The sequence below is a fragment of the Hippoglossus hippoglossus genome, chromosome 5 (assembly GCF_009819705.1).
Source record: "Hippoglossus hippoglossus isolate fHipHip1 chromosome 5, fHipHip1.pri, whole genome shotgun sequence".
In the NCBI taxonomy this organism is placed as follows: domain Eukaryota; kingdom Metazoa; phylum Chordata; class Actinopteri; order Pleuronectiformes; family Pleuronectidae; genus Hippoglossus; species Hippoglossus hippoglossus.
Window position 1 is genome coordinate 16,875,288 of NC_047155.1, and position 20,653 is coordinate 16,895,940.

Here is a 20,653-nt window from a genome sequence, read left to right on the forward strand (position 1 = left end):
GTTTTCAGTGAGAGCTGAACCGAATCTCTGCACTGAATCTACAGCCTGTGAAGTGTGCCCACTGCTGCCGGAGCTGCTGCAACAGCAGACGTGTTGGCCTTGGCTCAACTGGCTGCTCTTGTAACCCTCATTCTTCAGAGGTGTATCATCATAGCCACAGGGATGACTCACGCTCCGAGTTGAGTTAAAAACTGCCGGGGCGCTCTCAGAGCAAATAGAGTCTGCAGCGGGACTCTGGTGAGCACTTCTCCAGCCCTGGATATCTGGGTCGGAAGCCGTTGATAAAAACTTGGAGATGGACTACGCAGGGCTGCTGCTGCTGGTGCTCAACCTCAGTGGAGCATTCAGTGCTGTGGTGCAGTGGGACGAGTTGAATGAAGCAGAGGTAAGATGATGGAACACCTGCATTCAAGAGATGCTTTATCTAACCAGCAAGAACACACTGGACATTGTATAAAGTGACAGTATGTGAGAGCTGTATTTTCTGCTTGTACATTTACAGGCCTATTTGAGGCAGTATGGCTACCTGGACGACTCTACTGACCCAGAGGACCCTGGATACCTGGAAGACATCATCAGTGCTCTCAGGTAACACACACAGGTTCATACCTGAGACAATACTCCCACTCTCTGACACGGTGGAGGATGGCGGCTGTTTGTTTTTCAGTTTGCAGATGTTCAGTGTCCTCTTGTGTGCAGGGTCCTCCAGAGGGTGAACGAGCTGCCATCTACTGGAGAATTGGATGAAGCCACGTTGGACCTGATGAGACAGCCCCGCTGCGGCCTGGAAGACCCCTTCAACAAGAGGTTTCACAAATACAGATTGATGGGTGGGTCTGAACACCGGCGCTTATAACATTTATTTCTCTTTAATAAGTTCACAAATGTGGCTTTGTAAGAAAAATACTATCCACTCCTTTTCGTGTCCATGTTCATTAGACTGAAACTGTGATCAAGTAGATCATTAAATTACTTTGAAGCTCATTATAGATTCACCTCTTAAACATCCCAGTTTGACTTCACTGTTCATTTCGCGCAGAGTGGACAGTTTTAACTTTAACAACTATATGGCAAGTTGTCATAAACTGGAAATGACTGAATCAGCCACACCTGCACTGTAAATCTGATACACACAAGGTTTATGACTATGTTCCCAATTGCATAATAGATTGTGTATCATCTTGTAAACCAACAGTGGTTATTTAATGTGTAAATATAACTAAAGTGGCTCTCAGTAGAGCACATATCTACACTAAGGCCCCAAAATACAATTCACACCTCACATCGTTAAAGAAAGCGGGGGGGGGGGGGGGGGGGGGGGGGGGAATCTGGATACATTGTCTGGATACAGGGCAGAATTTAATGGGTTCTTTCATGTGTCATCCTACCATCAAGTTTAATGGAGATCTGTTAAGTAGTTTTTGTGTAATCCTGCCGACAATCAAGCAAAGCAGCAGACTGCGGCGAAGGACATAACCTCTTTGGAGATAACAACTTAGAAACGACAAAATAAAGTGATTCAGTTTCAGTTCATTCTTTCTGCTTTCAACAGACTGACCGATTTCCTGTGTGTTAATATGTCAGGAAACTATGTTCCCTTAATTAGAATTCGTAAACAAGTGATCATTTAATCACACTGCGAACACTCTATGCCATTAGTAGTCATTTGCAGTTGTCTACATTCTCTTTCTGATATTTCCACTGGGGTTAGTGGTGTTTTCAAACCCTACACATATCGTAAAAACAAGTCTGTGATCAGGAGCATTTCAAGGGCCCCGGGCAAAAGAGACCTGGGGGCCTCAAATCTAAGCAAACACGAACACGACACCAATAGTAAAGTAGTAACGTTTAAGTGGTTTTGGCACAAAGCATCACAGGATTTAAAGTGGTCCCATTCATGACTGTGATACAATGTGATGGATGTACAGAACATGTGTTGTAGAAAAGTTGGGGAAACAAACACAGACAAAATACATTTGGCAGCTATAAGGTCGGCTGGATGCTCTTACTCACGGAGCAACGCTAATATTTAAATATCTGATCACTTCCTATTTGTTCTGTAGCTTCATGATGAAAACACTTTGTATGGACTCGAAGTCTTGTCTCAAAACTGTTTCCTGAGGTCGAGAGTCTTGATGTGGTGACTCTATAAAACGCTTCCTCTCTTTCAGGTCATTGGAGGAAGAGGAGTCTGACCTACCGCATCCACAACTTCACACCTGACATGAAGAAGGCCGAAGTCAGTGCAGCCATTCGCTCTGCCTTCAACTACTGGACTGAGGTGACTGCACTGGCCTTCAGAGAGGTTGACTATGGCAGAGGGGACATAAAGATCTCCTTCCATAAGAATGATGGCCTCTGCGCTCACCCGTTTGATGGCCGAGGTGAGTGTCCTCCATAAGCAATGTGTTTACTGTCACTTGGCCTCATACTGACATACTTGGTTTATCTGGACCACCTGCAGGTCACGTCCTGGCCCACGCTGAGTCACCAGAGTCGGGTATTGTTCATTTTGATGAAGATGAGTTCTGGACAGAGGGGTCATACTATGGCACTAATCTGCGTATTGTGGCGGCCCATGAAATCGGCCACGCCCTCGGCTTGGGTCACTCCCAATTCAGAAGCGCTCTGATGGCGCCGGTCTACTCTGGTTACCGTGCCAACTTCAGGCTGCATTCAGATGATGTGAGAGGCATCCAGCGGCTGTATGGTGAGTGTGTTTCAACATGATGGTGTCAAGACTAACCAGGACTATAATAATAATAATATTTTTTTTTTCTTTTTTATTGAAATAAAATGTAACAAGAAATACTATAAAAAGTTTCAACCATAACAGTAATTCAATAAAAAAAATAATAGTGAGTCTCAAGAAGAGATTTAAAAGAAGGAACTGAGTTCACCTGCCTGAGATTGGCAGACAGGGAGTTCCACAGCTGAGGGACCCGAGCAGCAAAAGCCCAGCTACGGCCCCTGCTGGAGGATCTTAGGCATCTATCACAGATGTAGGCCGGAGCCTGACACAACAAGCAGATGGTGGCTCACACTTGGTTGGAGTCTATAGACGCAGCTGTTGACCTCCAGCAAGGGTTATCCTAAACCTCCTCATGAGGCTTTTGCTGTCAAGAAATTGACCAAAGATATGTTTACAGTAGTTTGTATCCAGTGATGGCATTACACTGTTTGTCCAATGAAAAGTTTATTTTTATTTTTTCCTGCTCAGTGCATATCCTGGTATTTCTTTAATGAAAATTAAAGGGTTAAAATTGTAAAACTCAAATATTTACATATGAAAAAGGTCAATTTATTAATTTAATAACAATGTATTTTTTTCCCACCAATGGTATCGGAATCTGAGCTGTTTGCTTATTATTTTATCATAACTGTGGCTTGTCCGCTAGAAATAAAGTTAATGAATACCAACAAAACGTATTGTTAAAATTAAAATGATTAAAACATTACTTTTAATTAAAGGTTCAGTGTGTAAGATTTACTGACATCTAGTGGTGAATTTGAATGTTGCAGCTGAACACCCCTCACCTCACCCTCCCCTTCCAAACATGAAAGAGAACCTGTGGTAGTATTTAAATATAAAGGACCAATTCCAGGGTAAAGAAAACAACAATTCGTACAATTTAGATGAAACACACTAGTGAAAACATCACTAGGATTATTTTATATTCAATTTTTGCCAATAGATCCCTTTCACCTAAATCTTACACACTGGACTTTTAAAAGAAATGTAGTACCATACTCAGACTTTTTAAACTGAGCCAAAAAACATTGGTGGAGGAGTTTTCAAATGATAAAACATGGTCAGCGTGCGTTCATCCTAAAACTTGTATATTCTCTGTTTTATAGGAAAACGCATAACCAGCACTTTGGCCAGTCCAACAAACCCAGAGAGTCTGCTTCCCACAGAAAGCAGCCAGGAAACTCTCAACATCCCTGACCCCTGCACCGCCACACTGGACGCCATCATGTTAGGTGAGTTACAGAGGAGAGGAGGAGGAGGAGGAGGAGGAGGAGAGGCCTGTGATGCCTGCATCACTGGTAATAATGTATAATCTCAAAGAGACTGAATCATTGGGAGGTGGCAGGTGATCATTTCTAAAATTCCTCCTCCTCATTTTCCCAACAGTGATTTTTTGGACTTCAAGTCCATTAGGACACAATGAGACGTGTCACAAAAAGAATGAAGATCTCCCTGTAATTTCCCATCAGGTCCTTGGAGTAAAACCTTTGCATTCAGCGGTGACTATATGTGGACGATTTCCGACCTCGGACACAACACACCGATGAGAGCTGACAGGCTGTGGAGGGAGCTCCCTGGAAACCTGAGCGCTGCTGTGCACTCGCAAAGAACCAACAAGACGTACTTTTTTAAAGGTACACTTGTTTCCTTGTAAAACTACTAATACATTCAGTTCTCCAGCATGTGTAAACGATAGACTGTTTCTGGTCACAGGAAATAAAGTGTGGAAGTACACCAGGTTCTTGCTGGACTATGGCTACCCTAAAGAGGTGAAGCGGATTCCTTCTAACATCGACGCAGCCTTATTCCTGGAGAAGAACAAGAAGCTGGTCTTTATTAAGGTATCTATGATGCAGCTATGAGTCACTGAATCCATGTTCTTGCAAATACCCTCTTATCTTATTTCTTTACTTTGGTGTTGGCCTGTTTAGGGCTCAAAGTACTGGCAGTGGGATGAGCTACAGTACAACAACTTAAGTCTGTACCCCAAACCGCTCTCCATGCTCTTCACCGGCGTTCCGCCCAACGTGGACGCAGCCTTCACCTGGACCAACGGCAAGATCTTCTTCTTCAAAGGGGACGATTACTGGCGAGTGAATGAGATGCTGAGGGTCGACAGAGGATACCCACTGAGCAAGAGGACGCGCTGGATGCGATGCTAGGAGTTGACCATCAGGGGGCAACAGGCACTAAGAGGTCTACAGCGGGGTGCTGGTTCCACTCCAGGGGCATTGACATGACCATGCAACCTCAACAGCAGTGATTCATTGTGAAATATTATCCAACATGAGAAAAAAGCAAGGGAATGGGAATAACTTTTATCACTGGTTCTGATTACAAACTTCTCCTTCCCTCCGACGCAGGCAGATTTGTTTTTGCGAGGCTTACTTCTTGAGCACAAATGTGTTTTTGTGACCGAGACTTATGTAAGCCCATCCATGATCTCAGGGAGGAATCAATTGAGGCCTTCTGTTTCTCTCTCCGACATATGTGTTGGATTATGTGTCTTAATAGTTTCAGTAAGATGTAATACGATGATGGGAGTGTTCACGTTTCTGTTCAGGCTTAAACTTTTTTGTTAAACCAGCTTCATGAATAAATGCTCAGAGCTCCTCTGCTTTACTAAACACTTCCACTGTAATCGAATTAATCACACTGAGAAATCATGTGGATCCGTGTGCAGCTTCTTCCTAAAGGGTGAATCAACCGTTTTGTAACGTTAAACACGGCGTTAAGTCAGCAGTAAAACTATCTTTCTGAAAGCAATGAGCTCGTCACCACAAAAGTGGCTCAGCATTGCCACTAAAAAGGATGGAGAAATATCTTATGTTCACAATGATGAAAGGCTGGTCTGTGCTGCATTGTGTTTGTCTGCAAAAAAAAAACCTTTGGTCGCGCCATGGCAACCCCGACCAATTGCCGGGTAGGAAATCCTCCTCATGACCTCTTTATTGCCGATGAAAAGTAGAGCCGGTAACGGTGCCAGTGTTGCTAAGAGCCCAAGGAGACAAACAGTGCAAACTGAGGCGACAAGTGAAAACTTCTTTTCTTTACTTTTTTATCAAACACATTTATTTCTCTTTGAAATTTCTATCAACAGATATGTACAGATTCAGGTCACAAGTGCGTTGTCCCTGCAAAAAAGAAATTTAAACAAAGAAAAAGTGGATAGTTATTTTAAAAATTAACAAATTAACAACAAACATGCTTTGTTATTCAATATCTTTTTGTCAACACTACCAGGTACTTGTCCATAACATAAAATAAATTATAAAACATTTACTCCACAAGTGGCAGTCTAAGGTCTTCACTGTATCCTGACTGGAGTTACACTGCAAAAGCAGAGGAGGGTCACAGAATTATTAGAGTGCTGCTAGAAAAAGTTCCTGCTAAAGTCTCGTGCAAAGAGCTTTCAAATACCGACAGTTCATTTTGTTTGCATTTAGTTTTTGCTTCACTCTGTCATAGTTGTGGCCACACGTCATCTACAAGTACTCACTCACCACACTTCATCTAGAAAAGTACACAAAATCATAAATCCACATGACCACAGAGTTAAACGGAAAGGCATGTCATAACACAACACTTCATGGCAATAACTCTTTAAGTACAGTACATGTAATGTCAATTAAACTGCTTTGTCATATTCACTACCAAAACAGATAGACACCTGCTGTTGAGGCTCGTACTTGCTGTTATGTATTTAATACACGATGGAAGAAAATGGAGGACCTTGCTTTACTTTGTTAGTGTCTGTTTCTAAAAGTTTCTCTGAGAAACACAGTGGTTGTAGCGTTCACCAAGCAGGAGCTTGACACTTCCTCTTACTCCACAAAAAAGCAGCATTCTTTGTTTTCACCGACACACTGATGAGGAGAAAATCCATCCTCGCTCCAGACCAGTTTGATAAACACCCTCAGCGGAGTGGAGCAGTTTATAGGTTCTACTCTACATTAGTGAGACACTGCTGAAGAACCGGAGTGCATTAGGTAGTCCCTTCTTATCTCTGTGCTGCTCACACCCTGACGACTGGGGTTGTAGCTGTGAGGGGCACAGTGGAGCCGGTGTCGTACTCCAAGTCGATCATGGTGTGGTTGGGAGTCCCCAGGCTGCTAAGGGAAGTGCCTGTGCCCATTTGTCTGTCTCGAAGACTTTGCAGGTAGCTCTGAGGGAAAGAACAAAACAGGGAGAGATGAGGGAGGTGCACAAAAATACACGCAACTTAACCAAGAAACAATCCTGTCTTTTCTACTGCACTACTCTGGTCTTACTGGTAAGCATAACAATAATCAGCAACTACAGCACACGCCATTCTGGGTGACACTGACCGGTGCCAGTAGATCCCCAGCGTAACGTTTCACTGGGGTGGGTTTACGACGGTAAGTGCCTTCCTGCCCACCTGCCTGCTGTCGCTTCTTGGCGTCCTTTTCCCGAATCCGCATCAGCTGGACTCTCTTCTGCCGCCGACTGATTACAACTAAGAGCAAAGGGAAAATACAAAACCATGAAATAAAGTAGATTTGTAAAATATGCAAATACTGCTAAAAGTGAATATCTGAACCTCATTGAAGTATTAAAGTTCTTACTTAACTAAAGGAACACAAAGCTAACATTCTTAAATTGTATACCTTTTTGGAAAATTACACAAAAACAGGAAGATTTTGTGACTGAAATTATAAAAAATGTAAGGAATTTGAGGAGGAATTTAATGGATTTAAATTAATTTAAGGCCGATTTAAGGTAAATACATGTCTCTGATTGGCTGTTCTTGCTCTTAGCATATATCTGGTCAGTCATGTGATCACTTGAAAGTCATCTTTAATGCTACATCTTCACTTAAAGAAGAAATAGGTTGCTTAATAAATGTGATTACGTGTGATTCTCAAACGAGTGTTAAATACAGGCAATGACCCAACTCAGAGCATCATTATATTCCATCCTCACCCTCAGTGTGTGAGAAGCTGTCATCCGTCAGTTTCCACTGGACCAGTACTCCTATGAGGCTGAGGGCGGGCCAGATGCCCATAATGACCCAGCTGTACCAGCAGAGAGGTGGTCCGGGCGTGAGCCGCAGGCACTCATACACGTGTGTGCCCAGTGCCAGCATCTCCACAAAGTAATCAGCACACACTGTCATGATCGCTGCCCCGAACACGGCTGTGGATAGCATGGTGAAGAACTTTTGCCACTGCAGCGTCAGCACGGCAAACAGCATGCCTGTTCCTAGGAGAGAACCCAGCGGCACCCAGACTGTGGTCGGTGTGTAGAACTGGTGAGTGACCAGAAGAGCGGCGAGGGCCAGGAGGAGACCCAGTAGCAGGCCAGTCATGAAGAGGCCGACACTTCGCACCAGCATCGTGACCAGGCCGCACAGGAGACCGATACCGAGGCCGATACCAGCGCTGGCCTCTACGCTCAGCTGGGTGTCCAGCACGTGCTCCTTGTGGCACAGCAAGAAAATGATGATAGAGCCAAACATCAGGCCCGACAGGAACATGACAGCCTTGAAACAGCGGTAACCTGAAGGAGGAGACACAGGAGAGATCTGCAATGACGAACTGAGAGTTGAAAGGAACAGAACAAATAGCATAACCATAATATAAATGCATTGGCATGAATGGTGTGACTGTGTTATGTCATCCCGTGTTTCAGCTTGCTTGATGTCAAGGCCTGTGACACGGCAGGGAGCCTCACCAAAGAAGCAGTAGATGATGCCAAACAGGCAACACATGGAGCAGATGACGGCAGGGATGATATCATACTTCCTCTCTATCTCCAAGCTACAGGCGTCGACCTCGGCTATGCCTGCCCCCGCCCCTTCAGGGCTCAGCACGGTGGGATCTGCCATTGTGGCTGAACGTGGAAGGTTGTGGGGCTGGCGGAGGTTTGGGACAAAGGTAGAACTTCTGGTGGCGTTATTTAAGGTCCATCTGAGCAGGTTTGGTAACTGGAAGAGAAGAATAAAATGTTGATTAATAATAGATAAGAAAATGTTTTATATTGAACAACTCAAGTACTCCAGCGGTACAGATGGGGTGTGAAATCTTCAGAGTCAACTGCGACGTCTTCCTCTCTGCTCTGTATGTGCAGCTGTCACAAACTCAATACACACGCTATGCAACTCAGCACAACCCTGTATTTCTGGGCACATACACAAGCATCTCATTCACTCACTATAATCCACGTGCCAAGACCCCATCTGGCTCTGCTTCCTCTCGGACATGCAGGGGTCATGAACTCGGAGAGTCGTGAAGAAGCAATCACCTGACGAGAGCGTCCTAACTTGATGCAATCCGATTTTAACACAATTAAATAAAGAATACCTTCACCAAGGACCAACAGTCCCATTAAAAAATGCCATTCACAGATCTTGATTTTTGTTTGGATCTGCACCAAATTGCACACACTCGTAATTGTCAGTTCCCTAAATGAGCCTGATTGAATCGTGAATAAATTATTCCCTGAGAAATCACTGAAAATGCTGAGAAACCCCCTATCTCACAATATTAAAGAAAGAGATAAGAAAGTAACCTGATCCACACCAAAATGTATTGGGTTCTTTCCTGACCCATACCACATCCATCCACCAAGTTTCATGGTTATACATCAAGTAGTTTCTGCATAATTTGTGAACTAACAAACAAACAAGTAAACAAATCAACACAGTTTTAGAATTACATGGGAAGGGAAAATAAATGGTTCAGCTGCTACGTTTCCTTTAAGTCATTTGGAATCTTTATTTTTATAACTGTAATGTTGCTTGGCCACTTTTACTTAATACTTATTGTAAAGACACAAACATACTGTTGGGTCAATTGATGATAATAACTAGTGGACAAAATGACTGCAGGGCCGCAGATGTTACTGCCCTGTTAAAACCATCTAGTGCTCTTGAAAAATGACATATGGTATTTAAGCTGGCAGGCCTGCAGAGAGCCACAGCGCGCTGCAGCGGGGCTCACGGCTTATGGGTGGACTGCTCTTTGTGAGAATGCTGGCCGGCCTCGTGCATGATCTCACCACAGTTGAGATCCGATTACAGCTAACTCACGTTTTCTGCTCAAGACAAACCGTCGGGAACACGCGGTCTTGCCTTTTTGCGTTTCACCAGATCTTTCTTTTTCCTCTTCTGTCTATCTTCCACCTCTCCTTCTTCACCTGAACCTTTCCCCACATTGAATCTGTTCTTTTACTCCAGCACTGAAATGTGACACTAGGCTGTGTAGGTTGGGTGTCCTGCCTAAGGATGACTTGACTTGGAAAAAATGAAAGCCCATTGGAAAGTTTTGTCTTGAGTCACTCAAAGTTCTTTTGGTACCTATTTCTCTCCGTTAGTTTTCTATTACTGACGACTGCAATGTCTCATCTCATTACTGAAAGAGAACTTTGGGGGAAAAATACTTGTGTTAGTCTGGAGACTTTTGTTTGGAGTCTTTGGAGTTATATTACACCGTTGATATGTGTTGAATACGCACGCAGATATAGCTTAAGATAATATGTTCAAAAAAACGAAATGATTAGATCATTAATCAATTACTTGATTATAATGTTTAATATGTTTTGGTTGCAGGTTTGTGTTTATTGGATGTTTGGGTGTTGGACAGATAAACAGATAAAAATCAGGATTCTAGTAAATAACAATGGACATTTTTCACTTTTTTACAGATAAATTAATTGACGGTTGGCAAATTAACTCCCAATGAAAGAAGTTGTTAGTTGCAGCCTGATTAGTATACAGCTGAAGCACATTATGTCGTATTATCATAAAAAATACACTTAAATGAAGAAAATACACAGCAGTGACTAATATTTGTTATTTTGACCCCTTTGCAACAAACTTCATAATTTCAATTGTGAAATTACTTGTGCGTCAAATGATTGTGAGGAACATAAAGCTAAAAACTTTTTTGACTGAAGCATCATTATGGAGAGAAAATAAAATTGAAATAGTCACATTACATAATCAACAATTGAATAACGAGATTTTCAAATGCGTACAATCATTTATGCATAACTTTGGGTGCGTGTTCAAATCCACACACAAATACCAAGCAATTTGTGCTTTACAAACCACCACATAATAATAATATTCTACGTACAGATTTTTAACTTCAACCTCTAAGATGTAATAATGTTTGCTTTCAAATAAGTCTCTGTGTGTAAAAATGTTATGACATTTTTTTGTATTCATTTACGGACTATTAAATGTATGTGCATGGATTGCCTCATACGAAAGGATCAGTTTACACGTGCGTGTGGACGTTTGAGACTCTTTTTCCGCTCTCCACACAAAGCAGATTCACAAATACATGCTGCGTTTATGCATTGGTGGAAAACTGGGACATCTGGGCTTCCGGTGTATTCGTGTGTAATTTTCAAAGTACGAGACAGGCCCAAAATAATATCTAGCCTTTCTAACAAAATAAGCAGCTACTGGAAAGGTCTTTATTTAGATTATATTCCTCAAATCAGCTCCAGACATTTTAAGATGGAAAATCAAACTTACTAAAGGATACTATCAAAACTATACACAGGGGTCTGGGCACTATGGTGGATAAGTGGTTAACAAAGAGTTTGAATATGATGGCTGATCCGGTTTACATACCCCGTCGAAAATCTGTCAGGGACGCCTCTACATCATAGGAAATTCAGGTTAAACTCTTAACTTCCACTGTGAGTGTGTTTATCTGTGCATGTTGTGACAGACTGAACTTGCCTGGCCAGTTAAGCGAGGGGACTCCAGCCCCCTTGTAACCCTGAACAGGATAGGGGGTTTAGAAAAAAGTAACAGGAACTTCACTGTTGTGAACTTTTGTTTCCCTCTGGTTTGGGCGTCTCTGTGATCTCACTATCCCTGTTGGTGTTCCTCTCTTTGCTTCAAGTTGAATTTGAAGCAAGTTTGAATGGACGTATTGTGGTCAGCTTATTACAATTAGTTAAACCATGAGAATAAGTCAGCAATGCTAACAGGCAATAACAAAAGGCCAGAAGAGCCAGACTGTGCCACTGGGTTCTGCTTTCTACCACATATCATTTGCTAAATGCGATATTTGTTTAAAACAGTTAGTGTGAACTAGTTAATAATTCATCATTATTTTAACAGTAATTATGGACCTTCTCATGCTTCTACATCTTCCTCATATTACCCCCTATGTGAGTCACAACGGTGTCTAATGACTAGCAAGCTTGGGAGTCTGTTGCTGACGGAGAATGGAGCCATTATGGTGCAAAACAAAAGACTCTGAGGCCCATACTGTGACCTCTAGTGGCACTCAGAGGAAACTGGGCGGACAAAAAGGGGATCATATAAAGATGGTTGAGAGCACCAAGGAAACCGGTAAATCTCAACTGTTTGCTTTTAAGATGGGCTTTGAGTATTTGCCGTCAGGGGGCTGGTGAGTGATAGGAGGGAGGGGGTCCTAACTAGAAACAGTCTATCTCAATGACTGAACTCTCTTGATACAGAAAAATCCCCCGAAACTTCCAAGCGGCGTTTTCTACGAGCTGAAGTTGCCTGGCAACAAATTCAATGCGAGTCAACAAGACTGTAAGAGTGTACAGTCATGCTAATAGGGCTGAACTTAAATAGACTAGATGGATACTAGCATCAGCATGCTAACATGCTTACTGCGATAATGTGAACATGTATAACATTTGCAAATAATATTAAGTGTTCATAATTTTTGTTTCGTGACTTAGCATGCTGATATTAGCTGTTTAAGACAATGCAATGTACAGCTAAGTCTAATGTGAATGTCAATAATTTTTAAAGCAAAGAATAGGACACATTCAAATGTAGCCCTGATGATAGTGGTTGGTGGAATATGATCAAAATGCTCAAAAGCTATAATGTCAATGAAAAAAAGTCAGAGGATCACTAGTGTCTGCAGGATTCATCGTCTGGGGAACAAGGATGTCTGTACTAAATTTAATCTAAACCCATTGCGTAATTGTTGAGATATTTTAGCATTGACCAAAGTAAGCGACTTACCGTCCAAGTTTTGCAATAGTTTATTTCCAACATTGACTAACTTAAAAAGTGTCAAATGTCAAATGAGGGAGTTTCAACAAAAGCCTGCACACGTAGCTGTAGCTACACATAGCATCAGTATGGTAATATGCTCACAGTGCTAATGCTGATCTTTTGCAAGTAATACATGTTCACCATTCAAGATTAGCATATTAGCATGCTAATAGCTACGTCAAGACACAAATTACAGCTATGGGTAGTTGGAATGTCAAAAAGGTTTTTCAGATTTCCACAGCTTTGCGATGAGTTCATTTCCAGCATTGACAAGCTTGAACATTTGAGGCCTGAAACATGTCAAATGTCAAATGAGAGGGTTACAACAAAGTACTGAACTGTTAAAAAAAAAAAAGCAGATTGCTCTCCGGAAGCAAAGTTAATTCCTATAGCACTTATCACAGACACTAGTTACAAAGTACTTCACAATCAAAGTGATAAGATCCAATAGAGTCACATAAAAATCAAACAAAATCTGACAGAGCACCAGATAAAACACATAAGGGGTGCAGATATATGACAGAAATATAAAATACTACATGTTACCTGTATTATTACGGGAACTGAGAGTTAAAACCCAATGAGCATCAGCTGCAGATGAGCTATTGAAACATTATGTTGCCCTCGAAACAAACTTGCCCATAAGCCCCCCCCTGAACAAACACTGTGTGGGTCTGAGCAGCACAGGTTTGAGTGCTCAGCTGCTGAGGGACAGGCAGGGTCGGCTCCGAGTTCCCCACATAGTGAATTTGGGTGTGTTTAATCAAGTAGTGGGCGTGTGTGATCACAGCCAAGCATTCTGCATGTGCTCCTCCGTCTTGATGGCCAGGGCCAGCTGAGAAGCTGAAAATCTGCAGTTACAGCCTGGCCGCCTGACAACTTCATTAGGACGACTCTACCAAGAATGTGAGATGCACCCATGGTCTGCAGTTGCAGCCATAAATCATGCCACCTTCATCTGAGCCCCCCAAGCAGCTGAAAGACTGATCAAGTCAGGACAGCTTCCTTTTCCTCCCAAGCAGGAAGCTCAGGACCAGATGAGGAAGTGGAACATCAGGTTCCAGCAGGAACTGACCTTTGTGTTTTTGACACAGTTGGATCATCAAACCCAAAGCTTATTTTCAACTAATGACAACACATATTTCATCTGAGATAATATGGCAGGGGGGGGAATCGAGGCGGCTACTTGCACTGCAAAGAAAGACAACTGGATCCAACAGCAGGAAAGGCAAACCTTGCTAAATGAAGAAAATAAGCTTGTAATCTCTCTGGCTCAGGCTAAACTAGTGTAACACTTACCATTGTCACTAAGTGCCTCGGTTTGCGTGCTTGAGGCGATTTCAGCTGGGTGTTTGTGCATTGTAGCTACTTTAGTGTTGCTGTGACGTACCAACCTTGCATAATAAACAGCGCACCACATGATTGTCATTCTACACTTTTCCCCCCCAGAGTTTAACTGCTGAGGTTTTGCGATTTATATTCATATACATTGGGTTTAAAATCCCCCCTGAACTCTACATGCCCAACATGTCTCCTGTCAAAGTCACCAAATACACCACACCAGACCTGTTGTTTCAGTTTATAGTGGCTGAGGCTCTAAACCCTTCAGACCTTTTATTGTTTAATCCAGATTTACATTTCAACACTCACACATTTTGTATTGCTCTAGAACTAAACAAACACATCAAACTAGAGTTGCACTCAGAAGAACACGTACCACCACCATGGCCCAACAGTCCCCTTGAATTCAATCAAGAAGTATCAAATTGCACACACTCATAGATGTCACTTCCCTTCATGTTAGATTTTTTTCATCAAGATCAATCTATCATTTCCTGTGAAACCGGTGATCCGTGCTGCAACCTGCCACCAAGTTTCGTGATAATCTGTTCACTTGTTTTTGTGTGATCTTGCTCACAAACAAACAAATCAAACAACAAACAGACAGGTGAAAACAAAACAAAAAGAAATCAATAAAGCAACAAAACTATGCCTTTCAATGGATATACATGTTCCCTTGCTTGAAAACCTTAGAGTGTATGGCATAAGCAAACCAGCTGCTTTTTGCTGTACAAACAAGGCAGAGACAACTACACTGCGTAGCCAATAGAATAGATTTGCATACACAGACTTGAGTCGTAGAATGTAGCTTGAGGGATCCCAGTGTGTCCTTATTGCATTATGGGTGCATTCACAGCTTTAAACTTCTAGTTACATAACAAATATGCCATTTTAGGTCAAAGTATTAACAGCAACCTCATCAGCGTGACTTCTATTCCCCTTGCATGGCTCTTAGATACCACTAACCCTCAAGGTGTATTCTCTTCTGTCGGTTGTCTTGCCATGGTATCACATGGACTTTTCCTAGTTACCCGCTGTTCAACCCAAAGCAGTAACTAGAATTCTAAATCAGACATGAACCTTCACGCAAGAACTTACTACAACTCTCTGACAACATATGACAAATAAAAAATGTGTACTGTGCTGTGCAGTTGAACTTTCTTGAAGCAGTCTGAAGTCTCTTCATCATAATTCAAATATTTGTGACCACAGAGTCTCCAAAATTGAAGATTTCCTGCAAAACAATCTCTGATATTTGCCTCCTAAAACTGATCAACAGATTTAATTTTGCACACAGCACAGTCGGGAGTTCCCAGAGTTTGTTCATTACCCAGTTATGAAATAAAATATTTTGATATTCTGCTGCACTCATTCGATTATGTAAGCCGCACTGGTAACTGCAGGTCTTCAGTCTCTTGTCTTAAAGGACATAAAATGATCAGTCGGGTTTAACCCCATTTTCGCTGCCAAATCGATCGCCCCGTGGCCCCAGACCTGTGATTTGTGGCAATAGTTTATTAGTTCTACGTGACTTCTTTTCACTCATGATCTCTCAATCTCATGCCTGCCTGACTTCAGTCTAAACAATAGAGGCCATTCAACTCAACTGCAAAGAGCTACTTATAGTGACATGAAAAAAGATCAGAAACACAATGAGGGGCCTTTAGAAGGAAGTCACATGTCAGTAAGCACGTGTGCATGCTATACATCACAGCTACACATGGTCATTAACATGGTTAAAAACCATACTAACAACTAATATCCATCCACCAAGTTAGCGCTCTGTGCTGCAGTAAGTTGGAGATGAGATCCAGCAGCAGAGGAGGCAGCGCACAACGTGTGCAGTAAGGTGGGGCAGTTCCACAACGCTCCATTAGGGTTTGTGGTGGAGGGCAACATTTAGTAGGCGGTGTGGTGGAGTCTGATTTCCATATGTTAGTGAGTACATGACAGTGTAGCACTGTGTAAGGGATCATTTATGATGCTGATGAACAGCACGTTGGCGTAGAGAAGCTAAATTTGCCCATCCACCGAGCAGTTTGTATTTGAGTCAAGACACCAACACGCTTATTATGTCCAGGCATGTTTTGACCTCCCTGTGAAGATGAGCCGGAATCAATTCAATGAGGAGTATTTATTTTAAAACATTATTAAGCTGTTATCAAACTTCTGTTTTTATTGCAAAACACAGAGTTTACAAGTGTCCAAGAAACAGAGACTTAACAAAAGAAATGAAAAAATCGTACGAACCACTGATTGAACTGTGATCGTTTTTGGCCCAAGGGGAGTAAGGACGCAGTGGTGGTTTAAACCTCCATGCAGTGCCTATATGTCTGCAGCTCTTCCATTGCAGCTCTATCATTTAGAGCAACCCTCTTTGTCAAATTCCAGCCTGCAATAATTGTACCTCCTACAGCGAATCTCACGAGCCTAAAATATCACGTATGTCCGTCCTCTTCGAAGCGAACGCAACACCCCCCTCATGTCATAACGATAACCAGTGGTTAGGGCCTATAAGTAGCCTATAGGGGTGTTTTAAAATGACTGGTATCAGTTCTGTGTGGTTTCCATGTGACAATGGGGCTTTTCTTGCACCCAGGAGTCTCCGGCTCATTCCCATTGCAGAGTCTAACACAAACTCTTGTTCTTCACATCAGTTCCCAGAGTAAGGCTATTTCTGGGACAATCATTGAAGAAGAAGCCGCTAGGTTGGGTGTGTTACTTGTTAATTATATGTAACCTTTTACCTTCTCGAAGCTCTGACTCAAACTCCAAATGACCTCTGTTTTACTTTCATAACCGTACTGGACACAAAAATGAATAGCTAAAAGATTCCAGATAATTTTTCTACTGCAGCACAAAGGAATTAAATAGCTGGCACTATTTAAATGGTACTTTTCTGCATTTTTTTCACACCCATGATGCACTTTCCAGTAAGACAAGAAAGTCAGAGATACAGAGTATAGGAGCCTCCTTATTCGAAAAACCACAGCAATGAGTCTACTGGTGATTTGACAGAACAGCTCTTTGTTAACGCTGCTCATATTCATAATGACAAGGCCATAGCTCATCATTATTTAGATTTGTGGACAGATTCAAGGGGCCAGAGCACATGGTCTGACAGAGCTGGAGTGTTAACCCAACAAAGCTGAATACTTCTGTTACAAACTCGGATTAATAATCAATACTCAAGTGTGCATCTGTGATGCAACAGAGTAGGTGCCGATAATCCTGAACACGATTCTGCCAGTTCTTCAACATACTCTGTATAATACTGAAATAATGCATTTGAAAGTACAGTAACCCCTGTGACGATGGGTTTAGAGTCAGCTGTGACTAATATGAAAGTATTGTGTATTTATTTTTACTTCATACAACGAAACATAGAGTTAACCAATGCCTCCATCTCTGTAAAGTCTGAAACGGTAGAACGAGAGGAGGCCGGCAAACACCGTAATTGAAAGAATAAACCTTCGCCTATGGCTCTGTTGTCTTAAGCGGGGGGAAAAAAGACTGTGTGTGTTTTCAGAAGAAAGCAGATGCTAACACAGCAATTACCCAAACTTCAAATTAAAGCTCGTCCTCATTAAATGGGAATTCCTGCCTCGCTGAGTGGATGAAGCTGTCTGCTCAACAGCACTCCCTAGAACGCCACTAAAGGTCTTGTTGAATGTCATATTGTGTGTTTAAGTGTTTAATATTCTATAAAAACAAAACCTTGTGTCGGTGCTAATTAAAAGGTACTACGAAAAACTCCATGTGCAGTGTAACTTTCATCCATCCCTGCTCTTCATGCCTGCTTTCCTGCCTCCTCCTTTTTATTCCCAAGGCAGGGAAGGGTTTCCTTTCTAGTTTTTCAAAGGGGGCAAAACCATCTGGTGCAGGCTAACAGAGTAGGTCAAGTAGATTTGGGGTTGGGGGCTGGAGGGGGGGTTACCGAGTCGCTGTAACTACAGACTGCTCTGCCCCAGTACAGACAGGCCCGTAGGCTGTCATCACATTGTCCCGAAAAAGCCAAGAGGCACTCCCAGCCTGGATCACACAGCAGAACCACAGGGCCGGGGGCCTTTTGCACGCGAGCGTTGGGCCGTAGAGGAACAGTAAACGCTGCCCCACACAAGAAAGGATGTTTGTGTATAGCTTTTTGAGGATGTGCAGACATGAAAGAAGGAAGAGACAACAACCTGTGGAGTCACAAAAAACAAAACCATTGCAAGGAACATTCGTCTTCTGTCAGTTTTTTCGCAATCTGCTGCAAGTTGTTATCCAGTGAAAGCAGAGCACTGGGAGGATTTTGGTCTAAATGGCTGGTTCAGTGCACAACAATAAAGCCCAGATTATCCTGCATCATTATGTCTTTGTCCTCAAAGGCTGACGGATAAGTTGCATTATGTCCCTCAAGTGTAAAAAGCTTTAAAACTGAAAGTGGGGGAGCAGCCATTGAAGCAGTGGGCTCTGCCTATAGCTACGTGTTATTACAAACCGTGATCAGCCATCATCTGGTGGAGGAATCACTCAGCTATAATCAATCAATCAATAAATCGATCACTCCACCCTTTTCACGGCAGCCATTTTGACATGAAATAGTCTGTTAATTAAGGCTCCATCTAAATAGAGCTCAACCTCATGTCACACCTGTGTTTACCTGTTGTTTCAAGTCAAAATGGCTGTCGTGAAATGGCTCTGTACTGCTGATCAATATCCAGGTGTTGAGTTACAGAGACTAAATAAAAACATATGAACACATGCTGGGGTTTGAAGGAGGACACACACACACACACAACAGAGAGAGTGAGAGAGAGAGAGACATTCACACACACACACACAGAGAGTGAGAGAGAGAGACACACACACACACACACACACACACACTTCTTTAAAGTAGCAAAGTGAAAACAGAGAAACTCACCGGTGAGCCTGTGCTGTGTTCGACACTTCGCTCCTGTCAAACAGGAAAAACTCTGCCCCCGTTGACAAACACACAAGCGGCGGCAGGGTACCAGGGAGAACCGGTTTTCTCCCAACGTCCCCCTCTTTTCTTCTATTTTTTAAAACTCACGGGAACTTAGGCGACAACAGCGGCATCGCTCGGTTCCTCTCTCCCGCTCCACCTCGCGCGAATCTCCCGGTGGGAACGCGGAACTCGCTCGGGGCACAGACGCGAGACTCGGGTCCAACTTTCGAACCGCTCCGGCTCCTCCGGTCTGTGACTCCACACTGCTCCACGAGTCTCTGGAAAATGTTACCGATCCTCCTCCCTCCTTCCTCCCCTCACACACCTCCCCTCCTCTCCGCCTCTGGAAGCAGCATTTAAAAAACAAAGGAGGAAGAGTCCCCCTCTCTGCCTCCATCCAACGCGTCCGTTGGTCCGTTGGAAGGGCCGGCAGGGAGGGGTGGGGGACTGAGGGGCAGCAGAGACACATGAGACCCCCCCCACCCCACACACACACACACACACACACAGCTTTGAGCTGCTCTCAGACATTTACTCAACTCCGGAGATTCTCCGCCTTCTGTCCGAAGGAGATCTATGTCCTCCACAGTTTCTGCAGACTTTCTCCGCCTGCCTTCAGTTTTTTTTCCAGTTTCTGCTTCGCTTATTTACAAATTATTTGGCGTCTCTGTTTACTTCATAACAATGATGAGTGTTAAGCGGATCATGTTGGAGTCAGAGCTGATAGATGTTGATGAGCAATTACTTTTTCTTCCAGTCGGTACATTTTCATCCATGTTCATTCCTTCACCTCAATTAAAGATGGCGGTGATGACGCATTCCGGAAAAGCTGTCTGCCGGAAATGCGATGCTACCAAGAGGACCAATCACAGCTCTTGAAGTCGTAGTTAACATTTTTGGGGGTGCATGTCAGGGTACGGTGTAGGGTTCTGCGTACGGATTGACGCAGAAGCATGAATTGGGCTTAACACGACAGAAGCAAAAAAGGAAAAACAAAATCAAAACAATTTATCTGGGTGAAATTTGCGGTGCCACACACGTTTAAGACATCTATGAAGATGTGAAGAGAGTTTGTGTTGAAAAGAGCCGACGCTGGTGTCGATGTGCTGTAAACAAAATCACGTGATCTCCGCAACGAAATTAAAACGTTACCTCCGGCCTCTGTCTGCTTCACACGCGGAGAATTAGTTGCTGTTATGAACATGCTAAGCAGAGAACCTACCGCTGCGTTGTTCATGTGTGAAGGTAAAACTGTGGAGAAAGTCCGGACCCAATTCTCCGAAGATCCTCTGCAGGACATGTCTGAAAACATCTATTCACCGAACTCAAGATGATCTCCTGAAATTATCCAGAGGGGCTGGTAGTGAGAACGCCAATGTCCAAGTCAGCTGTGCGCACATTCTCAGGAGTTCTTCATCTCCCATGTGAGAATACGAATGAGCCCATGTGAGAATACAGCAGAAGATTATCCGGAGGATTCCCCGTGAGCGGGCGCATTTCTAAAACCGTTTTCAGACATGACATTCAGAGTTTGTGTTCCACACATGAACAACACAGCAAGAGATTCTCCGCTCATACACGT

The 20,653-nt window shown here is 43.0% G+C and overlaps 2 protein-coding genes across 4 annotated transcripts; one reads left to right on the forward strand and one right to left on the reverse strand.

The window, feature by feature from the left end:
- Positions 1-166: 166 nt before the first annotated feature.
- On the forward strand, positions 167-5,379 carry mmp19 (matrix metallopeptidase 19). Its single transcript, XM_034585758.1, has 9 exons — positions 167-385; positions 503-588; positions 700-830; positions 2,172-2,384; positions 2,465-2,710; positions 3,859-3,984; positions 4,222-4,386; positions 4,466-4,593; positions 4,684-5,379. The coding sequence occupies exons 1-9, from the start codon at positions 296-298 to the stop codon at positions 4,912-4,914; spliced, it is 1,416 nt and encodes a 471-aa protein (XP_034441649.1). The 5' UTR covers positions 167-295; the 3' UTR covers positions 4,915-5,379.
- A 407-nt stretch (positions 5,380-5,786) lies between these two features.
- LOC117761666 (transmembrane protein 198-like) lies at positions 5,787-19,557 on the reverse strand. 3 transcript variants are annotated; one of them, XM_034585762.1, is made up of 5 exons: positions 19,027-19,557; positions 8,447-8,699; positions 7,697-8,272; positions 7,152-7,229; positions 5,787-6,917 (listed from the first exon to the last, which is right to left on the reverse strand). In XM_034585762.1, exons 2-5 carry the CDS (start codon positions 8,598-8,600, stop codon positions 6,865-6,867), a joined length of 861 nt encoding a protein of 286 aa, XP_034441653.1. In that variant the 5' UTR covers positions 8,601-8,699; positions 19,027-19,557; the 3' UTR covers positions 5,787-6,864. The 3 variants fall into 3 exon arrangements, with proteins under 3 accessions (XP_034441653.1, XP_034441652.1, XP_034441651.1); XM_034585761.1 differs by having other exon boundaries at positions 7,081-7,229; positions 19,177-19,480; XM_034585760.1 differs by having other exon boundaries at positions 7,081-7,229; positions 19,028-19,480.
- Between the last annotated feature and the right edge of the window lie 1,096 nt (positions 19,558-20,653).